The 13,972-nt window shown below is 35.1% G+C and overlaps 1 protein-coding gene across 2 annotated transcripts in view; it reads left to right on the plus strand.

Moving 5' to 3' along the window:
* The window catches only part of OLA1 (Obg like ATPase 1), a 118,068-nt gene that overhangs the window by 70,057 nt on the left and 34,039 nt on the right, over window positions 1-13,972 (plus strand). For both annotated transcript variants that reach the window (XM_027637105.1, XM_027637104.1), the window contains exons 6-7: window positions 8,927-9,007; window positions 9,295-9,392. In XM_027637105.1, coding sequence (XP_027492906.1) covers window positions 8,927-9,007; window positions 9,295-9,392 — 179 coding nt within the window. The remainder of the gene's footprint in view (window positions 1-8,926; window positions 9,008-9,294; window positions 9,393-13,972) is intronic.

Consider the following 13,972-nt stretch of genomic DNA (forward strand, 5'->3'; position numbering starts at 1 on the left):
TGTCTATGCTCTGAGTATTCCCAGTTATTTTCCCTTTCAGGAAAACTAGGAGGTTACAGGGAAAAAAACCTGGTATTCGTGGATTGTTTTGATTTTGTTTTTAAGGCACAATGTAAGAATTTTAGTCTCTCTTTTTTTATTGTTTACTTTCCCCCATCCTTTTGGGAGCAATTTAAGTGAAGACACTTGAGAATTTCTTAAGAATTTTAACTGGTTGAGAGTTGTAGAAGTTTTTCATCTTATTTTATAAATATGAATTGTCTGCTTTAGAGGATTCTCTTTATCAGTAAGCCTCCACAATGGTAACTTGGTAGTCTGAAATCTCCAAAAGGTTTAAGAGGAGAAAAATAGAAAATTGACAGTGTGTATCAGTCGACAGCACTTAAATCTGAGATTTGTATTTGATTGCCCACTGCCTTGCATTGTGTTATAACTTGGTAATTATAATTTTTCTTCTACCTAAGCCCACATTGCCTACAGTTGGTAAGTTCACCTTTGTGCAGTGACCTGGCTTTTGCAGTTGAATAGTGTTAACTGTTCATCCTGTCTCTCAGAGAATTGATTTCTCAATCCCCTGTCAGCAGAAATAAAATAGCCAACTGTTGTTAAGGAACCATCAATGAAATAATTTTCAAGTTCTACTTAAAAATCAATGGCACAATATTGTCCAAGATCAGCAACATGTGATGTTGACATGAGCTTGGAATAGCTTCCTTTACACATGTATTTTTGTCTGTTTTGTTTCTACTGCCTTCTTAGGAATGACTGTCTGCTATTACTAAGGGTACTAGTCTTTCAGATGTGGTATACCTTTAAATATTATTTTGGCTATAACCTTCTGAAAAGATACTCTAGAATAAAAGCACTCCTGTTATTTGCATGTATTAGAACAGTGCATATATAATTTCAGAAAGCAATCAGAGTAATTTTGATTTTATATTTTAAATCTGTCTGATACTTGTATCTGCAGAGACATGAGGTAGATATTGAGTTTAACTGTATTATTAGCTTATTATTCATCTTTCATTTTGGATAGCAGGAGATTTCAAAATAAAATTCAAGTATGTATGAATTTATAGATCAGAATGTGCAAATTCTAAAATCAGTTTAAAAAAATTTCTTTTAATTTATGAGATTTTTCAGTCATGAAGACAGAAATCTTCAAGTTAATATCATCTGATATAGTTAAGTGAACATTATTACAGGATTCTATTCCATTACCCTTCCAGTATGATTCAATTCTAGTCCTTAGAGACTCACCCTCTGCAAAAGATATTCCTTCAGGTCTTTGTTAGTGCATGAAATCTTGAATTCCAGCACAGAACAATTCTTAGGCAGTGGTATTGTGATTCATACATCTGACCCCAAGAATACTTTGTGTAGTTGAGTTGATGCAGATTATTGATGTTAGTGATGTGAAGACAAAATCATTAGGTCAGTATCAATGTCTGCAGTGTTTGAGCTTCCAATTTTCAGTTGAAAGGTGGCTTTCACAGTAGGTCAGGATCACTGTTCACTGCATTTGAACTTCCAGTGTTCAGTTGAACAGGGTGCTTTCACAAGTCCTGCGAGATACATAAATTCCACTGTTAAAGTCAGTCTTTAAAAATTAGTTTTTCAAATCAAACACATTTTTTAAGAGCAAAAGTAATTGCAGTTATGAAAAGAGCAGTTAGAGACTCCTTTTTAATGTAGTGGTACAGGAATCATCTAGTGCATATTCAGTTTAAAAGAAAGGCATCATCAAGCTTTGGTTTGTTACTGTGATGGGCGATGAACTAATAATTGATACTTACACTCTGCCTGTGCTCATTGTATTTTTCAGCATATATGTACTATGATGAGTAAAGCAAAATCTTCCTAATTACATTTTAGGTAGCTTTAATCTCCTCCATTCTCCTCCTTTACATTTAATATCTTGGTCCTCTCCTGAAAATACAGCAACTGTTTGAAAGATATTTTTTTGTTCATCATTTGTTGTTAAAATCACCAGTGTGGTGTGGGAGATACTCATGTACAGCAGAGAGCTGGTAGATTCAGTTTCTTATTATTACCAGTATATACTAGATGAAAATCTTTCCTTCCTGCAATATTCTGATGAATGGGATGGTGCCAAGCAGAATTCGCTGACCTCGTGCTGCAAGCGCTTGCCAGAGTTCTTACGGATGGATGAACTCTTATTTCCTCTAACTGATGATGTCAGTTGGGAATTTTCACCTTTCTTTCACTCCAAGTTGAAGATAAATACAGCAATGAATCGTATGATATTTTTTCCAGTTTCTTTGGCCTCCTTTAGTGAGAGGAGAATTTGAGAAACCTGTTTCTTCCACTGGAAATGGAAAGAAAGGAACAGCATTACACGTACACTGTTGACATACTTTCTGCCGATGGCTTTTACAATTACTAACTTAAATCATAGGGAATCGAGAAAATATTTATATTCTTAATGCATGTAATTATGCCTAAAATCTTGAGTGGACCATTTACTGTGCTTAATGTGGTATTTAGAGGAAATTAAAGTTCATTCTGGAGAACATTTTGAATGTAGCAGGAAAATATTCATGGCAGATGTTTGTGAATTAATCAGTAGTAAAGCATGACTTAAAAGTACGTAATGTGTAAATACACGTTTGGATTCTTTTGGTATTATCAGTAGACAAAGAGAAGTCAGTGCTTAAATACTTTCTGTCAAGGCTGATCTTTCCTGTGTAGATTTGACAAGTGGCTTAAAGTAATTACTTTTGTAAATAATGTCTGCCTGGGTATGTCTAGATCCGAGCCACTTACATACATTGTATGTACATACACCAAAATAACTCTATGTATGCATAGTTGTATTTTCATTTGGCTTAATTCACATTTACAACAAATGCATTCACATTTGTTTATTTGGAAATAAGTGTAAGTAAGAATATATAATAAGTGCAGTAAGAAAAGTTTAGTGAAACTGTACGGAAGATGTTCCATTTTACTTTTCAGTGTGATTTCCCTATTCTGAATTTCTGAACTGCTAGAAATAATCACTTGTAGATAGACTGTTTTCTGTATTCTTGCCTGTTTTTCTTTGAGAAGCGACAAGTGACTGTGTCATTTTATGTATAACCCCATAGAGCCCACAAGGGTGACCCATGCAGGAGAATTTGGGGATTATTGACATAAATTACATGGCCTGGAAAGCCTGTAGGATGTTTCGGGTGAAAGTACTTGTTGTGGTTTCATAAACATTATTGGTATCTAGCTCTAAGTAATCTTATATCATGTACAGCTTGTATAGGCTCTGTTAAAAGGTATTAAATAGAAGAAAGGATAGTACACTTGTCCTAAATCCATTACTTCTCCCATTGTATTTTCATTAAAGTCAGTGAGCAAGGGAATTGTAAGAGATTAGACATTGTTTTGTACCACAGAGGAACTAGCTTATTGTCACTCCAGTTGATGCAGTACCTGGCTTGTTCTCTTTCCTGTGCCCAGCTGCTACAGCTTATTTAAGTGCTTAACACCATGGAAAAACTTGAACCAGCCTTTTCTTTAAACTGCAAAATTTGTCTTAATTGTCCTTTAAAATACTGTTGTTTCTAAACAGTATTTTTAAAATAAATTCTTACTTTGTCACTTCAACCTCACACTTCTGAATCACCAGAAAACCTCCAGGAAAAGTAGAGAACCTAGTCTATGCTCAGTAGAACTGAAGAGATTTCCAAGGAAAACTGAATGGAGGGTCTGTGGGCACAGTGCACACCGTACACCTTGTGCTAACAAGGAAAATTGTGTGTACTCAATAAATAGCTCTTAGTGCAGCACAGTTAAACTAGCTATGAGTACCTCAAATAGCATTGTTCTCCATCTGTATCTGAAAAACCATCATATGAATTTTGAAGGCCAGATAAAATACTGATTATTATCTGGTTTGATCTCTTGCATATCCCAGTTTAATTCTTACAGTCATGGTGAAAATAGAATGTGTCTCTTAGGAGAAAAATTAACCTCTATTTAAATATTTTTGGGCTAGAGATAAATTACTTCAACTTACATAAGCTATACCAGTGATTAATTATCTTTACTGTTTAGAAATAAGACAGCTTTAGCCTGTATTTGTCAAGCTTCAGCATGCTAGTGTGAAAAACCCTGTACTATGTGAGTTTTTTGTTAATTATATATATATATATTTAAAATGCAATAAGTATAAAAACATAGGATTTAAGAACACCAAGTCTTCAAGTATGAGCACTTTTTCAAAACCTCTTATTTTTCTCCTCCAGTTTGTCAGTATTTCAGGAGAGATAAGTGTGGAATTATTCACAATGGACATTAGCCTGTTTTTATACTCCAAGATTCTATTAGTCTTTTAGTTACAATACAGTTCACTTGCTTGTGACCTTCCAGGCTTCTCAGTCACTCTACCAAGAGAGAAGTCATCTACCTGGTAAATAACGTATCCACCCTCCCTTGTCCCCCACCCAGCAAGTGTATGAACTTCAATGTATTGTACTGAAAAGCATTGTTTGCTTTCACTAAATCTGTGTTGCAGTTCTGGTCACTACACACAATTCACATTGTTAGTAATTTCCTATTCTCAGAATCTGTGTGTCATTAACATGGTCTTTTTTGCCCGTTGAAAGATGATTATTGGAGAAATGCAAAGTTTGTTCGGAGCCACACTGGAAACACATTCATTGGATTTTCTATTTACAGTTACATTCTGAGACCTACTGGTTAGGTGGTGAGGTGGGGTTGACTCCATTTAGTGTATGCAGTGATTTACTAATTAAATACCTTACACCACTGTAGCAGGTTCCTTAGGGAAGTCAGCATATGTTAGTTATACACCATCACCTTTAATATTGATATGCTATGCTGTTGAACTTTTGTGTGAAATGAAGAGCTAACCAAGAGCTACAGGTAATGTTTTAGGTACGCCTTATAGCTTTCTCAAGCAGCAGAGCAGTAGAAATAATAAATTTTTAGGCCATTGAAACACTTTAATAAAAAGTATTTAACTGCTTTTGAAGCTTTTACTGGGAGATGGTAAGTTATTACATCTTGGAAGTTTTGAAGGAAATGAATAAATGCACTGAGAAACAATCCATACTTCCCTTGATGGGGGAAAAAGCCTACTGTACTCACAGTAGTAGTGGAGACTTTTGCACTGCCTGCAGGATCACAGAGAATTCACTTGCACTTTGAAGTGTGAAGTGATAATCCTCACAACTGCTTACTTCTTTATTAAATTTGCGGAAGTTAATTACATGCCCTGCTAATTTACAACAAAAAAATCACAATTCTCTGATGCCAAGTAGGCAAGTGAGTTTTCCAAGCTTCAGTTTAGTCCCTCATGCTGTAAGAAGAATTTGGCATTGGCACACATTATTACTATCATTCATCCAGAAAGTTTATTAATGTATGCACATTTTTCAACACAGTAGTGTCTCATGAGCATGTCTTGGTAAATCTGTTATATGCAATTTACATGTATTTCATTATTTTATACTACTGGACTTACTGTTAAAGTCCTGCTTAGCATTTGTGGGCTGACTACGTGTGGCCTTTAGAAAATGAGAGCAGGACATAAATTAAAATCACTGTATTGCATATGGCTAAATATACTAAGTAAGCACATGTGCTAAGTATCTTGCCGTGAATATAGTCAGAAATTAACTGATTTTTAAAACAATTACATTTGACATTCATGAAATTTGCTGTATTCCATATGCCTTGACAACTGTAAGTAAATTGGATTTCGGAGGTTTTTTTGGCAGCCTTTTGAATGGTGATTGTTATAATGTTGGTAACTGAAAAACAACAAGAGTACCCCTCTCATCAGACAAGGCAAAGTGGATCATTCTGCTGGTGACAGATTGACCTCGAAGTGTGCAACTGGGGAGGCCAGATCTAATGAAACAAAGTGGATCATTGCTCTGTATTGTGTTATTAAGCGTCTTGAAGTTAACTAGAGTAGTGATTAAATGTGTTTAAATGACTGTTACAGTGATAGTGAAGATAAAAAGGTTAGTTCGTAGTTTTTCACCGGTCCTAGATAGAAGCAAATAGTAAAACTAAAAATGGTACTACATGAGATATAATCTTAAAGTGTGCTTCTTGCATGTTTGTTCGGAGTATTGGGGCAACTGAGTGAAAAAGAAATATATGGAAATATTTGCCTTTCTTCATATTGACAGGGAAATCTGAGTTCATCTGTCCCATTTTTAGGTTTCTGGACTTATATTCTGCATAGTGTGACTGCTGCCCAGATAGAGCATCAGAGAAATCTTTGTATCACTGCTTTGCCAGCTTCATACATAAATGCTGTACTTGCTTACAAGTTTCCATCCTTTTATCTAAGGAAGGTTTTCTAATACTTTGCCATCTTCCCTGTAAAACCAAAAGAGAACTGGCAAGTATACAGCTGTCGGTTCCCCCCAGCATATGCAGTTGTTGGTCTGCCTTCCCCGTGGAAATTGTCCGTATAATTACTCTTTAGAACAACAGTTTCAAACAGCATCAAGTCAGGTACCTAAATGAGAACTTAGAAAGACTAAGTCAGTGCCAAAATGGGTTTAGATGTGTTACTGTAGGTAGCAGGTGAATGTGGAGGAGAGGTTTTTGATTGGCAGCTCTGTGCTTAGATAGGCTTTAGAAAGGCCAAACTTTATTTGCTGTGTTGATGCTTGAAATTTTCTGGAGGTTCTGTGTTATATAGCTCCCCTTACAGTGTGATTAGAAAACACTTAATTTCTGCTTAAGCCTGAAAGTTTGGCTTTGATAACTTGTACGATAGTGGGTTTTTTTCTGTCAGTTTTTTATCAACTCCAATTTATATGTAGTAATGCATTGCTATGGGAGGAAACTGTAATGCTGAAAGCCACCTGGTAGGTGCCTACAGAATTAGTTTAAAATCCAAAATAGTGTGTCACCAGAATTCCTTCACTGCTGAACAGGAATCTTGGTTGTTGTGTTGATTTTTAGATATGTCTGTTTTAGGAGAAGCTGAAGATAAAGATCTTAAATGAAAAGTACTTACTGATAGAATTGCTTCCCTTATCTTGTTTATAGTGATTAATTAAAAAATAAAAAGCACATAGGGTTAAAGATAAGATGGTACCACTGTTTTCTTCTTTATGTGTAATCTTGTTGCATGTCTCTACATAAGCTGTTCTGGCCACTCATCATAGTAACCAGCTGGGCCATTTCACCTGCTGGAGCCATTAAAGAGGACTCTCTCCCCCTAGATTAATCCCCTCCGACATTAGTTTTTTGCTCTGACAACTGGAGCAGGCATTCAGAATTTGCAGGTGGCCAGTGTGACGCACATAATTGCCTACAATTTTAGGCAATGAATAAAAATGGTCTACATTACTTGTCAAAGGTTGTATATGCAGTGCCAAGTGAGATCTATGGGAAGCCTTTTAGGGTTTAAAGAACAGTTAATAGCAAAGCTGCACAGTGCTTTTTTAATCATAATGCATTTGTAATATAGCACTTTGATCTTCTCCTTGTAGGAAATGGTGTTATATTAGCCACTTTTAAACATTTATGAGTGAAATTCAGTTATAGGAGAGTAAAAGTGATTATTCTTAGGCAGAACATGTTAGATTTCATTAAAAGTTTTAGCTTGCCCCTTCCTTGTTAAAATCTGTGGGGAGTCCTGTTCCTGGAGGGTTTCAAATCAGGATCTGAAGATTTAGAAGAGCTTTTTCTTTTTCTTTTTTTTTTTCCTCCACTAAAGCTACCACAAGACTAGAAAAGACGGTAGTAAATACTGATGTTATTTGTGGTTGTTTATAAATGTACTTCAGCCACACAGCATTAAGTGCAAAAAATGTTGTGCGCTCAACAGTTTAGGGAACGTTTCCTTGTATTTTAAAGATCTTAATGCTCAGTTGCGTCAATTACAACTTTAAAAAATGCATTATTTAAAGCATGATCATAAATTATCTACAACAAAAAATAGGCGACTCTAAAATGTACTACTCCTAGAAGAGCCAAGTTTGACCTTTCAGACCCAAGAGCCTTTTATTAACACCTGCCTGTAAGGAGAACCGTGCCACACGCAGCTTTCGGATTCACGACCACAAAACTGATGAGGAAAGGCTTGAAGGGTTCAGTTTGTGTCACTTGCTGTTTGCCGTTTCCATTTCACAGATGATTAATCTTTCTGTGAAGAAAGGCCAGAGAAACAAAGCACATTGGGCTCTTCCTGCAGTTACTCCTTCTGAATGCACACTAGCTTGCTAACTAAAAGGCCTTTAGATTTCCTGCCGAGAGAGATGTTCTGAAAGTGAATGCAGCTGGTTGGAGGTCACCAGTGCAAGGCTCTTGCCATTGTGTAATGGAGGCTTTGGCAGGTTTCATTTTGGGGGGGGAGGGAGAAGGTGTTGGCGAAAAATTAATGTGGAATAAAAAGGGCTTTGGCCATTTGAATTAATTTCTTGAGGGTGGATCATCAATAATAGGCTCCATTTCTTTTGCTCACAATTTGAAGAAAAAAAAAAGATATTTGTTGTGTTTTGTCCCACCCATTCCCTTTTCTTAATGGCATGTTTATATTGTACGTGGTCTCTCCCGCTGGATGCTGAAATGTCGCGTCTTACTGAGTTTGAAAAGCAATCTAAAATGTACTGATTTTTACATATATTGTATGAGCTCTGCTTATTTTCTTGGTGGCAAGAGATGATACTTGCGTATTGTGAATTTATCTTCCTAATTGTGGGATTTGTATGGTTTTAATAATCCATATTGCTCTTTAGTGACTTTTATAGCAGCAATTTCTGTTTTTCTGGGAGAGTAAAAACTTGTTTCTAAAAGGTATTATCTAATTTTTAATTTGTGTGTATGTTTTGAATTTTAATGTATACATGCCTTGTTTAGGGGAGAGAATAGTCTGATATCCAGCTGAGTTTTTGACTTTTTTTTTCTTGATCTTGTGTAGGACGTAATGTGCAAAATCAGGACGTGGGTAATAGATGAAAAGAAAGCTGTCCGCTTCTATCATGATTGGAATGACAAAGAGGTAGGTTATAAATATTATCCCATGAACTGACTTCTAATTTTGCTACCTGTTACTGCCTTTTTTAAAGGTTTTTTTTGGTGGTGGTGGTGGTGGTTTTTTTTTTTTTTTAGATTTTCTAGTGTATACAATGTTAAATTTATCAGCTGATTCTGTGTTTACCTGTGATTTATAGATTATACTTGAATCCTGTAGCCTTCTCAGACATACCATGAGGAAAATTATAATAAAATTAATTCAAGTTGGTATAATCTCCTTCTAAAATTCTCCTCCTATATTTTCACTTCCAGATTGATGTTTTGAACAAACATTTGTTTTTTACTTCAAAACCGATGATCTACTTGGTTAATCTCTCTGAAAAAGACTACATTAGAAAGAAAAACAAGTGGTGAGTGTGTACAGGTTAAGTGTCTAAATTTGTTTCTGTTTCACATTTTTCACTGGTCAGTAATTCCTTGCGCATTTAGATCACCAAGGATATTAATTAAAATAACAATATAAACTAATCTTGCGCCTCTGTTACTTGTTATACTCCCACTGATGTGCTGCTTGAGTACAATGCATATGGTGAAACCCTGACTGCAGAAAGGAATATGCTTTTCTTCCTTCTGTTTTTACATGAATCCATTAACTATGAAGAAAATAGATTTAATTTGGAAGTACTGATTTAAATAAACATGTGGCTTTATCATGTTATATAATGCTGATTGTCTGTCTGAACAACATATTTTTTCATTCCAAAGGAATGAATTGAATGCCAGAAGACTAAAACTATGTGAGTTGCACAGAAGTGTTTCAGACTGTGGCAAAATTGCACCTTTTAACAGTATCTTCATTTTGCAGTTGGATGCCTGGCTTTCTTGCCACTGCTTGAACATTGCTTGTGGTTTACAGGCCTCTTTTGATGGGCTTTAATGCCATGAACAGCTCAGGTTTTAGTCAAGTATTCCTGACATCAATATTATGACTCAAGGATATGATGGTTACAAAATCAGTCTATCAGACATTCAGTGAACTGGATGAAGATCCAGTCCTAACATGGTAGACATATGGTGGGAATCCACTTTTGAGAAGTACAGCATTTAGCATGTTGTTGGAAGCTCTAGATAGGATAAATATTTGATTTGTGGAGGAGGGAACAGATTATGTAGTTAGTATATGATTAAAAAAAATCTACAGCAGCCTATTTAGTTTAAAAAAACACAACCAAACAGCAAATATTTTCTTAAAATTCAGAATTTTAAACACTGTACTTGTGAGATACTTTGAAGATGTATAAATGTATGTTTGTGAACAGATATATGCATGTAACTCATCCAAACAAATCAAAAGTATCTAAAGCGGAATATCTGAATTCTCCTAAAGTATACCCTCTGTTTCTCCCTGTACTTCATTAAGTACTTAGATGCACATGGTTTCAATTTTCCATTAAAAATTCTCATTTCCATATGATATCAAAGAGTGAGAAGGCTTTAAACTGAAAAATAAACATTCATAGACTGGAAGCCAAAACAATAATTAATGTCAGATGGTTAACTCCAATAAATCATTAGAATAAATTCTGTGAAATTACTGCGACTAAAACTGTCCTTTTGATACTACAAGACATTTTGTGTTAGTATTAAAGAACAAAATTTAACGTATTTTAATAGCAACCCTCTCAACCCCGAAGACAGACTTTGGAACAGACTTGATAACCAATATAATAATGTAAGCTCTACATGTTTGGCCAAATTTTATAATTTTAAACTAATTTGTTCCTTCTTTAAATGTTTTTTTGGGTAGGACAATTTAAAATAAGAAGTGGTTCTACCCAAGGAAGTTTTTAAGATCAGGATAGTCATATTTGCTCTGTTATTATCAGGTGATACTCTTTTCAAAGTACAGACACTGAGGTTTCCTAAGGTTTACTCTAACAGTACAGGCATGGAAGTTTATGTGAAAATGGATGAGTCGGTTTCCCTGTCCAAAAAAGGATCCTCACACCTGTATTTGGATGATTACAGGTAGAGCTCACTGGCTCTAATTGTACAGTAAATACCATTTCCCAGACCCTAATGGTAGCCAGACTACTTAGGCGACGCCAGTCTGTGATTTAGCTGTCGCCAGTCACCCCATGTTTTTTGTGAGACTAGTCGTGATGATGACATAGTTAAACCCAATTGAAAGCAAATCTTCAGATAAATTGCAATTTTTAATTTGTAAAAAATCAGAGGTTTGAGTTGAGGAGTCATATAATGAAACCGTTTAACTGTTTCTATTACAATTAATTATTTAGTTTTTAAAAAGTATACCCAGATCTTGTGGATGTGAGTGTAATTGTAGCTGAAAGATCAAAGCCTGGGTATCTGAGTGATGTTCCAGAAGAGAATTTACCACATAGCCATTTCAGTACAGTTTCTGCCTCCTGCTGTTCCTATTTTCCCTCAAGCTAGCCATTGACTACCCCCTGTGCATCCCTGCTCGTAAAAAATGATTGAGGAAGTATTTGTCATGTATTTATGAGTGGGAAACATTGTGTGATAGGGAAAGGCATCTACTAGAGCCAGAAAGATTGCCATTTCCTTTCCTTCAGCCACTCTGCCACAGCTTTAAATCCTCTGTTTATGCAACATAGCTTTTATATTTAAGAGCAGAATAAATATTTTCTATGAAGGATGCTAACGGTAGACTTCTGTTATTTGTGTGGTGCAAGCAGATGTAAATGATTAGAATATATTTTACTGCTAGATGCCACTTTGTGATTTTTGTTATTATTTTGAGGGGTAGAGATTCATATTTGAAATGCAAGGCACATCTAGACCAGTCATTCGTCTCAAAAAAATTTATTTCTGAGCTTAATTCATAATATTACTTTAACAAAAGTAAGGTTAATGCAGGAAATGCTCTGCTGTAAAATGTTTTCATCAACTTTTGCAACTATTTAAGTGTTTAAAACAGCAAAGGAGAGGAGAGATTGTGGGTGGAGAGGAAAACTAAAATTGTCTTTGTTTTACTAGGTCACTCTTTCAGAATTAATGAACATTTTAATTGTTAGTTAAAACAAACTTACATTTAAGTGCCAACATGTTATTTTTCAATCCAAGAAAAGAAGAAAACACTGTGAGAGATAGGACTATTGTGTGTTTGAGTAGGTGTATTGACCTTTTGAAAGATGTAAAAACTGGAATGGCTCCAAGCAGTTACTTGCTGGTTTTAACAATGTTGAATTAGTCATTCAGTTGATTTGTGATTAAGACCTAGCCCCTGAAGAGAAGCTGACATGGCAGCTGTGTTAGTCGCACTTGTGTTATGATCAGATGACAGTAGTCTTGATGTTTCTGGGGGAATCCACTGAAACCATTCTTCATACATATTGCTCTGCTCTAAATGAATACTTCAACTTTTCTTTTAATAATTCCTAATGTTTTTTATGTGGATCTAGTGCCTCAACATGGTGTACATGTATTTGAGTTTTACCATGAAAGTGTTCTAGGTAAGCCTATTAATTATCAGTTGAAACTGGTTTCTGAGTCACAGGATGTCGTGTAAATCCAGGATATCAGATTTGTCAGCCCTTCATCTAATTAAAGGTTTACATTTTAGTCTTGCTAAAGAGGGTGCTTTTAGTGGCTCATAATATGGATTCCAATTATGAAATATATTGAGCTAATTAATGAGAAATATAGTGGGCTGTGCTTAGCATCCTGTTTAGTTTGGTATTTTGGACTTACTCTTTGCAGCAAGAACCAGGAATACTACATGTGTCAAAACTGCATAAACTGATGTTTTGACTCAACTTCTCAGGTCTAGTCAAGTGAATTTTACCATCCTATACCTAGACTGTAATTCAAAGAGCCGATTATGCTGCTAATGGTTTTCTAGTATTTCTAGCATTGTAACTAAATTGTCTGAGACTTGATACGGATTTTTGAACATTGTTTTCTGTAATATAATTCAGATTTGTTGAATATCCAAATGTTATGTTATTTTTAAGGGATTGTTTCTCAAAATCTTATGGTAGACAATCTGTTAGAAATAATTTGGGTGTTGATGGGGTAGGGAAGTTAGTATCTTACTCCCATGTATTTAGAAAAGCAGCATATATATCATAATAAATAAAATTTTCCCCTTTAGTTTTTATCGCATTTTTAATGTTCTTAAGCTAGAAGAGGCATAATTAGGTTGGATGAAAGGTCTGTCTTTTCTAGTATTGTGTTTCTGGCAGGCCACTAACAGATGTCCAGAGAAGATTATAGGAACAGATTAAGCAAGCAGAGTGTATGCATCCAGCTTCTTGCAATCTGTTATTGTAGAACTGACTAAGCCAGATATGATATACTTGTGGTTAATACTTTTTGACTGATTTTTATTCTATAAATTTAACCATTGACCTTTTGAACCCAAGTATACTTTTTGGCATCTCAATATCCTGAAGCAGGGACTTCATATAGCACATAGCTTAACTATGTGCTATATGGAGAAGTACTTCCTTATGCTTGTTTTGGATCTGCCACATCATAATTTCATTTGATGCTCCTTAGATCTTGTAGTATGTGAGTGAATAATCCTTTTCTATTCATCTTTTTCATATTGCTTCAGATGTTCGAAATATTAAAAAAAAAATGGAGAGGGTGGGAAAATCTGACATGAAGAAAGAAATATCAAGGGTCAAGTACAAGGAAGATTCAATAGGTTTGAGTATGAATTAATCTGCTTCACTTGGTCCTTCACTTTTAAACTAGTTAGGAAAGAAAGTTATTATCTAGTAATGAATGGACACTTGCAGTTCTCCATCGTATTTCTGTGGGTATGGATCTTTAGGCAGAGACATTTTATTCTTATAAATATATTTGAGAATGTATTTGTAGAAATTTTAAAATCATAATTATAAGTAGTAATGCCATCATGGTATTTAGATCTTTTCTTGACATGGCTGCTTAATGATTTTAAGGTTCTCTTCTATGCTGACAGATTTGGAAAATAATT

The sequence above is a fragment of the Corapipo altera genome, unplaced genomic scaffold, assembly GCF_003945725.1.
Source record: "Corapipo altera isolate COAL_440 unplaced genomic scaffold, ASM394572v1 45, whole genome shotgun sequence".
NCBI lineage: Eukaryota > Metazoa > Chordata > Aves > Passeriformes > Pipridae > Corapipo > Corapipo altera.